This window comes from Macrosteles quadrilineatus, unplaced genomic scaffold (assembly GCF_028750875.1).
Source record: "Macrosteles quadrilineatus isolate MER2022 unplaced genomic scaffold, UCM_ALF_1.0 Scaffold_8__2_contigs__length_117827958, whole genome shotgun sequence".
Classification (NCBI taxonomy): Eukaryota; Metazoa; Arthropoda; class Insecta; order Hemiptera; family Cicadellidae; genus Macrosteles; species Macrosteles quadrilineatus.
Window position 1 is genome coordinate 27,072,151 of NW_026542601.1, and position 12,041 is coordinate 27,084,191.

At 31.0% G+C, this 12,041-nt stretch overlaps 1 protein-coding gene across 6 annotated transcripts in view; it reads left to right on the forward strand.

Moving 5' to 3' along the window:
• The window catches only part of LOC129000963 (neural-cadherin), a 477,113-nt gene that overhangs the window by 198,760 nt on the left and 266,312 nt on the right, over window positions 1-12,041 (forward strand). For all 6 annotated transcript variants that reach the window (XM_054428065.1, XM_054428066.1, XM_054428064.1 and 3 more), the window contains one exon: window positions 693-882. In XM_054428065.1, the coding sequence (XP_054284040.1) occupies window positions 693-882 (190 nt within the window). The remainder of the gene's footprint in view (window positions 1-692; window positions 883-12,041) is intronic.

A 12,041-nucleotide genomic window follows, 5' to 3' on the forward strand; every position in this document is an offset into this window, starting at 1 on the left:
GGAAAAGTTTGACAAGACATACCTACATGTACAGTTATGTAAATGATGTTTCAGATAAAAAAATTACCTCATTATGGAAATAAAAAGACAATCAAACTAAATTTCATATTAGACTTTTTGTCCATAATTTGCCACCAATTCACCCTTTTACCCATTCAAATTTAATGTTGCAGTTTCAATGTGCTCTATCAATCTCTTTTTATGAGCCTTGTGAATAGAAAGGCTCCTATTCTTCGGAAGAAGGACGTCTATTCTTCATTCACAATAGGCCGAGGGTGTTTTCTACTTAAGCAAACGGAAGTTTAGTTTTCTGAGGGTTATTTTTCAATGCAGTACATATATCTTGGCTAATAGTTTAAACAACTGTTTGGCAATTGAATTTTATGAAATATATTAGTTGGTCTGGAATTTCAGTTTTTAAGAAGAAAACTATAAAATGCCACTTAGGAATTCTTTGAAACTGTTTTGTCACGTACAACTCATGGAATATGTGTGTATGGAGTAATACTGGTGCGTGTCACAAAGATTTTAATTTGACTGCCTCTTTTATTATTTATATATTTTTCATTAACACACTTTCTTTGATTCTTATTCTTTAAATTATTTACAACAAAATCAATGCTTCCACCATGTGTAATACTTGTATACAGATTTACAAGGCTTTTGTATTAAATATCTTTTCTTCTTTCCAGGTTACGTATTATGTCGTGGATTCGCCGCGAAATGAGGGAAAAGACTTTTTTGAAATTAATTTACAAACGGGCGAGATATTTACAAAAGTGGTGTTTGATCGTGAGAAGCAAGGTGCGTACGCTCTGGAGGTGGAGGCCCGAGACAACTTCCCCTCGGCTCGACCTAACAGTGGAGGACAACCTAATTCAGGTAGGGAAAGAATTCTTTTCCTTAGTTGTAGTTGTTTTTGTAAGTTTTACACTTTGGAGGTAGAAGTCGAAGTACTGAAAAACTAGGACCCTCACGTTTCTCCCCTAATTCTTCTTAATATCACAACAATATGGTAAATCAGTATTTGTTATTCAGGAAGTTATTATGTATTTTCTATCACAATTAGTGAAGTTTTAATGTAGTTTTGGTGGGAAAGTACCCAAAACAAAACAAAGTTAATACACAAACCTAAAAAAAAGATGGAGCAGCATTTGTAGAAAAAAAAATAAATCAAATTTTCCTTACCGAAATAAAGGTTCAATGATGTTACACCTCTACCATTCATTCAGAGAAGGAAGGTACAGAGGAAACATTTAATGTTACACTTAAATTTTGTATAACATAGCTAGTGTCTTAGGGCAAAATCCAAACCACCCCCCTTGCCCTCATATACTACAATGCTCACGGTGGAGGAAGACCCTGTGCGATAGGAATTTCCGCACAGTGCTCGCCACTTGGGCTCTTCCTTGCTTGTCATAAGTATATTTCCGGCAAAATGTATGAGAGCTGAAAGCGCACGGTTGTCCCATGAGTATGTTTCCTCAGAACCTTCCTTCTTTCCTAACTACTTCTTTTCTTTTTTACTCGTTTACCAAACACTAACTCATGGTTAGTGTTCAGCCTATATTTAAGGTAATAATAAATACAATTTCATGGATCATTGCAGAACACATATAACAATAATTGTACAGCTATTAAGGATATAAATTAAAGAAGTGTTTTTCTAGTTAGGCAGTTTAGCTAGCTATAAATAAACAGCTCAAACCTGAGCCACCTTCCACTAATGCCTCTTTACACCTGATCCTCAAATAATAACTTTTGCACACTGTAAAAAAAAAAACACTTAAAATGGAAAAGTGTAAATAAAAGCCGGACTTTGAAACTCGCTCAAATTTCCCATCTTGTCATATGTCCTCAATACTTAAGCAAGTTGTTGTCAGTGCTAGTTAAAAAAAATTCTATTCATAATGACAAAAAACTTAATACCATTTCAAATGTACACTAGTGTAGTTGATAATTTTAGCTTTAAAAAATAATTATGCTAACATATGAACTGATGTGAGGAATAATTTGGTACTAGTTGCCCTGCCCGTGCTTCGCTACGGGGTGAGAATGTAGAAAAGAATAATTCGGTTTTACTGATACTATAATATACTATGAGAAACAGTTACAACACACTTACCAGGAAACATATAGGCAAAGGTTCAATCCTGCTTAGTGATTATTTAAATTAAGATCTCTTAAAGTACTGTATTACAGTATTATCATTTTATATAGTGTATATGATTTAAAATATATGCAAAACTATAATTCATTGATCACATGGCACCAAGAAACAACTTTCCTTGTAAACAATTTAAATTAAATAGCAGAACAGCATTTCTGACAACAGCTGGAGTTTCATAACAATATTTGTTTCCCATGTTAATCTTATGGAGAAATACGAAACTTTAAAAGGCACCCAGGCCTCACTCTCTAATTATTTCCCTAAAAAGAAAGTTTCCTGCACAACTTCACGTTACGCTCTTTCCAATGACACCAAAAACATGTCAATCGGTTCAGTAGTTTCGGAGGAGTAATTGTCACAAAAAACCTGCTTGCGTATTAAATAAGTATAGATAATAATAATAATTGATACTTTAGTCAAGCAATAAAGGCAAAGACCTTTCAATCTGATAGTTTTTTGCTAATAGAACAAATGAGCTTACTAAGGAGGTAAACAATTTTTAAGCCATGTAGGTACTTTTTAAAGCTGTTCAACTTACAATTAAATTTGGATGTCTTGCTTGATTGTCAAGCATATTATGATTATTATTGACGATACCTTGTAACATTTGCAAAATTTTACAAGGTTTAAAACCAATTCAGCCATTTTATTTTACCTCTGGTGTTTTTAACACTTTTATACATAAATTTAGTTTTCTTATAAGTAAAACTACAGTGGATATCCATTTAAAGTAACAAAGTAATATTATTCCTTTTTTTACTAACCATGTTATTCCCATATTTAAGATATCAGCTAAAAAAGTAGATTTACAAATTTACAAGCTATTTTATCTTCTAATGTACTGGATTGTTCAAGTTTGTTAACGGAACAGTAAGATTTATTACAGCCATAATATAGGATGACCAACCCCTGCATTATCTGTGGTACGTGCCAAAATAAGAGCTGATAAAATTGTATTTAGGGTAATAAATCTACTTTCCAATATCTTGGTGGCTTTGGCATCGCAGGGGGACCGGCTTGCTATTAAATCAGCCCCAAGCATTTCATATGTCCTTTCACTCCCCATCTACTTCCTCCTCCCTCACCTTTGGTTTTAACAACCTCTAAGGGGCCCATAAATGCAGAACTACTTGTTTTAAAATGTGTATGATCTGCTTTTAATCTGTTTGGAAGCTAAATTAGTTTAAATTTAAAATTAAATTAGTTTAAAATTTAAAATTAAATTAGTTTACTGGAGATTATAAGATTTTACATTTGTAAAAAAAAAAAAATTAAACATGTTTGATTTTGCATAAATAAAATAATAGTAACAATTTAAAATAAACAGTATCAGCAAACTGACACATACTTTCTCCCATACGCTTGTAAACAACTTTTATCATGGGCAAGCGGTGGGAGTAACTATGATATTCTATTGGGATGAATCACAAAAGTTGCAATAACTTTTGAACCGTCATTGTTACAGCAATGGGGAGTTGCACTATTTTTGTTTAGAATTATAAGGACCATAACACATTAATTTTAATCAAAACCGGCTTTTTACCTAAAATACGATATTTTTTGTTTTATTGGGTTTTTATGGGAAGTAACTTAATATAAGTTACAATAACTTTTGAACTGCAATTTTTACAGAAATGGGATCTGTACCATTTTGTTCAAAATTGTAAGGACCATAAAATACTAATTTTAATAAAAAACCGGCCTTTTTTTCTAAAATCAAATTTTTTGTTTTTATTGGTTTTTGTGGGAAAATAACATAAATTACAATAACTTTTGAACCTTAATTTTTACAAAATGGAATTCGTACAATTTTGTTCAGAATTTAAAAGACTATAACATACAAAATGTTTACCAAAATCAGATTTTTCTGTTATTTTATGGGTTTTTTATGGAAAAATCAACATAAAAAAAATGAAAAAAAAAATGCCTGGAGATATAATAGATTAGTACCTCTCTAGGTATCAAATTTCACCAAAATCTAATGACAGGTATGGTCTGTAGCTCTGTACACATTAACACACCTACACACACATAGACATCACTTCAAAAACCACTTTTTTGGGTCCAGGGCAAATTTTTAGGGATCCACTCAAAACTCAAACTAGAAAATGTTGATGACAAACAATACTTTCTCCATTTACTATGTATAGGGGGAGAAAGTAAAAATATACTTTGCAAACAGTTACTGTTATCCAAATCAAATTACAATTTTAAATACAAAAAACATTGTACAAAATATTACCTATTTCTGGATTGATCTGATATCCTTAACTTTAAAAGCAACACTACTTTACCACTCTCATTTGATCTTATAACAATACAGTTAATGGCAAGGGGGGAAATCGGTTCTACCTTAGAACTTTAGTGGATAAATCATAGTATTTTCTAATATCATTTAACAAGAAAACAATCATTTACTGATTTAAGATTTGGCTATACATACACTACTGTAATGTAGAAATTTCACTGTCACTAAGATAGTAAAAAAATATAGTCCAATAAGCTCAAGATAGATTGAGCTGTTGTAAAATATAATTTTTCTTACACACCATGCCAAACTTAAACGCAAGTAAACTGTATGCTATGGTATAAAAAAATAAAATAAAAACCAAAAATTTTACATGAAAAACTCATTTAACTTGGAGTAGAACAAGTATTCTCTCTGTTCTAGAGTGATTATATCTGTTCTAGTTAATTATACAAGATTTCTTCTGTAGTATCTAAAGTCACTGCTAGTTTTCTAGGATTATTGTAATAGTTACTATATAAAAGAGTACAGTATATGGACGGTGTGTATTATCTGAAATCTAAAAACAAATTTTGCTTATAGCCAAAACTTAAGAATTGTTTTAATTTTTTGTGTGGGAAAAGTACAATTTAATAGGAATTGGAATAGCAAGATGAAATTAATGAGATAACTTCCACTGCTCAGCTTATTGAAATTCTTGGCCACAAATATGTGAAATGACTTGCTCCACTTTATTAAACAACCATATTTATGTCTTATATGCCAAGTCTCATTTTATACGCCTCTTCATAACCTGTAGTTTGTTGTGTGTTTCGCAATATTTGTTTTGTTCTCTCCATGTCTGGAATATCTATCTGTTTATAAAATTCTGTGTTATGGAGTAAATTGTTTTCCTACTGAATAAAAAGAAAATTAGTTTCAACTATGGTAATCCTTTTAACAGAGTAAGGTAGTAAATCCTAGAGGAACAAACCTAATTAAGTGTCTATTAAGTTTATTAGTTGAGTTGAAAGTTTGTAAAGGAGAATTGTTTTAAAAGTTAGTTCTCTCAAGAAATTAAGAGTTGAACATTGATCTGGAAATTTTGGAAATTGATAGAAAGCAAACTTTTAAAACTAGTTGAAGCGAAAACTTCCCAACTGAAGCGACCGCTTTGTCACATATTCTGCTGAGTTTGATGCTTTTAACACTTTTGCTTTTAACACCTTCTGTGTTTTCCAATCATTCTTTAACCTGCTCTTCGAAAGCGAATCTTTCATTGAGATACATATACATTTTATTTTAGGTACTTATACTTAGAATGTGTTAAGATAGCCGGTTTGGAAGGTTTATAGTGGTTACCTTTTGATTTGGATGTTGTACTTCCAATCTAATGTCAAGTTAGCAATGTACTAAATGCGATTTTTTCAAATTAGCCAATGGTTTGTAATATTTTAAGTCAATCAATGCAAATGTTAACTGACATAGAGTAATAGATGTGAAAAACGTTAATGGTAATCTTTAGTATCTCATATACAGTACTTATAATATGAGATTGTCATTTTCATCAGTCTATACAATAATTACACCTATTATTAGAAATCCAATTAAATATAAAGAAAAAGAAAATTGATTGAGAGTTAGAAGGTTGTCTGAAGTGTTCAACTAAGAGCTACCACAGGAAACTAGGATAAGTGCATGGGAGCCACCACAGCTGTTTCTTATTGTATCCTTCACTTCAAGGAAGTGTTTGAAAACCTCTTGGGCCATCAAAGTATAAATTAGTTTAAACAATCAATTTTGTAGACACTTGTCAAGAATAAAAACACATTGAAAAACCCTTTTTTACTTGTTTTGGAATGTACAACCAAACCTGATGCAACTTTATGGAAATAATATAAGAAATGTACATAGAGAACACACATTAATGAACTAGAATGTCGTGAATACATTTAAAAAATTAATATATATTTTTTAGCGAATTTTTCATATAGGGAATAAGCTATTACCGTAGTACTCATGGTAAGACCTGGACCCGGTACCGATTTATTTTTTCGTTTTGAGGTCCCTAGAGGCCAAAAACACCATCCGTTCAAATTCATATATATTTATATATATATGTGTCCGTTAGCACGATAACTCGAGCAAAAATCATCCGATTTTGATGAAATTTGGTACAAACGTGTAAACCTACATCAATGTGAGTTCGCGAACCAGCATGATCGGACTATGGGAACGGGGGGTTTATGGGGGGTTTTATGGGTAAAAATAGGTTTTTCCCATTTTTGACCCTAAAAACACAAAATTTTGCAATTTCTTTTCACACCATTTTGTAGAGCATAAAAAAACAAATAATTTAGTATATTGAAGCGTTATTGTGCGCCTAATGGTTACGGAGAAAATTCCAAAAAAACTGCAAATTTAAAATCCCCATGTTATTCTTATGGAGAAAAAGTCAACTGTTGTAGTTTGCTTGTTTATGAACATATTTTGATCGAATTTGGAAAATACATTAATTTCTTACTAACCTATTAACATAAAAAAACTACCTTTTTACCCTCCCTGTTGCAGCAAACCTAAGTACTCGTTTAACTAATTCTATTTAAATAGGGAATAAATATGATATTTTTAAGGAGACATTTTAGTGTAAATCCTATCAGGCTAATGGAAATTAGCTTAGTCTGCAGGTTTGCTGAGGCGGGGGTATATTTAATAAGGGTTGATTAATGATGCAAAATATTGCATGGGAGTGGTAAACAAGGCATTTTCCTGTCAGAATATTTGCTCGTCTGAAAACCTACCTCAAATATTGAATTCTTTCGTGAAACATGTGTGTAATGTGATGTGTCTTTCCAGGTGAGAAGTTTTTCATTTGTGGAAAATGTGATCGAGTTGGTGAGTAGAAACATTTAATGTGATTTTAAGCTCTGTATACTGTGGCCCATTGATAACCTTTACTTGTTATTTTAATGTATTGTAAGCTATGGGTTAAGAGGGCATTTTTGGTGGGTATGGTGGTTGCGGTGAGTACAAAATCACTCATTTAGTACTTTTACAATTATGTGTAAAATATATTTGATCATAGTACATTCTGTAATAGATATTTTAAAATGTTTTTGGACCTCCGTACCTCCAGAATTTTTTAGTTACTAGAAGGTAACTGTTAATAAAATAAACAAAAAATAACTGCAAAGACATTTTTTGTGGTAAATCCACCATGTAACAAAGATACTAAACAATTTTTAGATTTCATGGTCAATGCTGTGTCGCATTTAAGATTTAATGGAGAAAGAAAAGATCGCCAAACGGACCAAATAAAAAATTATGTATATAGACAAATTTTTCTGAAATATTTGTAAAGTATTTAGTAATTAATTTAACATGCCCCAATAAAAAAAATCTCCTTGAAACCTATCCAAATTTGCTATTATGTACAGAGATTTCTAGCCATAGATATTATTTATAGCTTACAGAACAAGTTAATGTTAAAATATTATATTAACCATTACCATGCTTTAATATTTTTCTTCGAAAACCTTAACCCATTAACGACATTGAATTGACGGTATAATACTTAATGTTTACAACATAGTGTGTGTTGCTAGCGTTTCAAACTTTGTTCCGAGAGAGCTGGGTTCAATTCCCAGCTCATTCAGAACACATTTTAAGTTCAGACACCTTTTCCTGAAAGCGTTTAAGTACTTTCTTCTGTGATTCCTCCTCCTGTAAAATTGCCAACAGGGTAGACAACCTAAGTATTTTATTAATTATAACTTTTATATAAAATTTAAGGTATAAAAAATGCATTACAATTTTGAATTATAATCAAAACAGGACGTGTTATTTTTGTTTCAAAAGTAGAGCAAATAAAACATTGCAGCATAATATGAACTATTTCATATATTCACAAACTTTTTAATTCAAAATCCTATTAATTGAAGAAAACAAGACACAGTTGTAGAATTTTACATGTTAAGAAAATGAAATGGGATGCAATAAGAAGCAGTTTTGTAGCAAAGTTGGTCTGTGGGCCATAAAGTCAAAGTGTTATGTCCTGCCCAAATTTTAACAAGGTTTTAAAGAAGGATCTTTAGAATGTATCAATTTTCCAAAACATTTGCTTTTATGGAAAGATGCTATCATGGGGGCAAAACAGTCACGTTACTTTAAAAGTTTGTTCCTTTTCCGGTTCATGCTGTTTTTTCGGTTTATCTTTAGAAAGCCTGTAATTTTTTTCTCCTTTTTATTTTATGAAAATGATTGGATCTTTTTTTATTGCCTAAGGAAAGCACTTATAGTGAATTTACAAAAAATATTTTTTCTGTATATATTCTCAAAACCAAAATACTTTAATATGTTAAAGTGCATAAATTAATCTTGTTAGACACATAGTGGAAATATGAAGATTTATTAGCCAAGATCAAAGTTTTGTTTGAGTAAAGTTTCTTCACGTTCAAGTAGGTTTCTTGGAAACTCGATAGAAACTTTACTTGTAGTGTTAGTACTAAATTAATATAGCATTCCACATCAGGTGTGCTATATAATCAGATTTGCCGCTTAGTTTGTTTGAACCTGATTGTACTTAATTTGTAACACATACAGACTCGGCTTCTAAAGTAGACTACCTCTTTAAATAAATTAAATGGAGAAATTTAAACGGTTTCTGACTACAATGATTAACAAAACATAGATTTGAATTTAGTTTTACCACTGATCATACAGGCGGACCTACCTAAAGAACCAATAGCTAACCTTTTAATGGAGCATTCTCCTTTATTTTTTAAGATGTTTTTTGGGGATGATTTCAAATTTTAAAAATATGTCCACCATTTTCCAATTTGGCCGACAACTATGTTATTTCATAAGGGACACACTATATTTTATGACTGTTTTATAATGTAAAAGCTATTTTAAAACGTTTTCATTGTTTAATTTGTTTCTCTAAAGCTACTCGTTTAGGAGTTACAGCATGTTACCCGGGTTACGCCTAAGGAAAAAAGGCCTGTGGTGTATATTCTGCATCCTGTAGCTCTTAAAGAAGTAAGTTTAGAGAGAAAATGCAAATAATAAATAAATAGTCTTAAAACCAAATCTACATTCCAAAAAGACAAAAAATACTGAGTGTTCCAATATTAAAATACCCCCGCCGCAGCAAACCTGCAGACTAAGCGAATTTCCATTTGACTATTTGGATTTACACTGAAATGTCTACTTAAAAATATAACATTTTCCCCGATTTAAATAGAATTAGTCTAACAAGTACTTAGGTTTGCTGCATCAGGGAGGGTAAAACTGTTTTTTTTTTTGTAAAATGTTAATAGTTAGTAAGAAATAAAAACATTTTCCAAATTTGATCAAAATATGTTCATAAACAAGCAAACTACAACAGTTTACTTATTCTCCATAAGAATAACATGGGAATTTTAAATTTACAATTTTTTGGAATTTTCTCCGTAACCATTAGGCGCATAATAACGCTTCAAAATACTAAATTATTTGTTTTTTTAAGCTCTACAAAATGGTTTGGAAAGAAATTGCTAAATTTTATGATTTTTGGGTCAAAAATGGGAAAAACCTATTTTTACCCCATAAAACCCCCCGTAAACCCCCGTTCCCACGATCCGATCATGCTGGATCGCGAACTCGTTCGAATAAACGTAGATTTACACGTTTGTACCAAATTTCATCAAAATCGGATCATTTTTGCTCGAGTTATCGTGCTGACGGACACATATATATATATATATATAAATATATAAATATATAAATATATAAATATATATATATATATATATGAATTTGAACGGATGGTGTTTTTAGCCTCTAGGGACCTCAAAACGAAAAAAAAAATCGGTCCCGCGTCCAGGTCTTACTATGAGTACTACGGTAATAGCTTATTCCCTATATGGGAAATTCGCTAATTAGCTGCCATTTTTGAAAGTGGTGGCCATTTATGTACCAATAAATAACCAAATCAATATTTTTACCTATTTATATATATTTTTTAAATATGGATGCGATTTTAAGACTTATTTATTCAATGCATTTTCTCAATATCAAACAATATCATTCAATATTAAACATTTATAAAACACCGGCATTGTGTAAGAAATAACAAAGTTGTCAGCCATATTGGAAAATGGCAGACATATTTTTAAAATTTGAAACCATTCCAAAAACATCTTAAAAAATAAAGGGGAATATCCCATAAGAAGTTAAACCGCCTACAACACATTACAAAAAAGTTAGCTATTGGTTCACTTTATGTGAGACAACCTGTATTTACTATACCTAAATAGCATCTTAAACTATTTATCAGCAACTATTAAATAAAAAAAGATTAGATAGGTAGTTAGAAGCTCATAATTATAATTTCAATTAAAACTTAAGTTATTTTAACTGTAAACTCAAATAATCAACTAAAAGGACGTCCTAAACTTTAGAAACCTGCTTTAATTAACGATTCAATATCAATCATTTACCTAGAAGCTGTGGATTTAATTAGTTTATATTAATTAATCCATTTGATAAGAAATTAAGCTCTCTTAGAATATCAAAGCTAACCTATTTGCAACTGTAGACGTGGAACTTGCCTTACAATGGATGGGTAGCAAGTCTTAATTTCATTAGAGAGTTAGGTTCATTTAATCCAAAAGTTGTGTAAGTGCCCTAAATAACAGAGAGGTACGAACAAGGACAGGTTGTGTAATTAAACATTGGTCTGTCCTTTATCCAACTTCACTTCTCTGCTTAGTCTTACTGTTTTGGTATTGATGACAGTAAAATCTGACAGTTGATGATTTTTTTTACTAGTATAAAAATCGAGGGGAAACTTTAACTTTTTTAATTAATATGTTCTTTATAAAATCTAGTATTAATTGCTTAAAGGCAAACTTTGCAACATTATTCATAGGAAAGTTGTAAACAATATTTTTGGAGATAGTAGTATTTTATAAAGTTGTTACTAATGTTTCTGTTAGCTTAACTCACGTTTCACTTGGCTGACTCTCATTTCTCTCGGCTGAGTCTGATTTCTCTCAACTAACAGAAAATTCTGTCAGCTGACTCATGTAGGTATATATTTTCTCTTGGTTAAATCATGTTTTTTTTTTGTTAAACAAAACCTTATATTATTTAAATTAAATCTAATTGAAAATCAATTCAGACAAAAGGAAATTCCCTTAGTTGGCAGGTTTGCTGCGGCGGGGGTATTAAGCTTTAAGCTAAATAAGGTTTCTCTGTACTGACTCACGGCTAAATTATTGTTTTTCTCATGGCTGACTTACACTTTTTTAAGTTAAATAAGTTTTCTCTTGGCCTAATGATTTTTCTCACGGCTGACACCTTTTTTTTAAGCTAAATAAGGTTTCTCTTTACTCACTCATGTTTCTCTCGGCTGAATCATATTTTTCACGTCTCAGACCAGTTTCTCCAACTAAATCATGTTTCTCCTATTTGACTCGTGTTGCTTTTAGATCCCAATTATCTCAGCATACTCTTTATTTAGTCGAAAGCAACTAGTGACTAACTCACCGCCATGCAACTATTTTCAGTATGTGAATAACTGCTAAAAATAATAAAATTCAAAATATTCCAAAACATTATGTAATTATCATTTTGTCACGTAAAAGTTAAACTTGATCT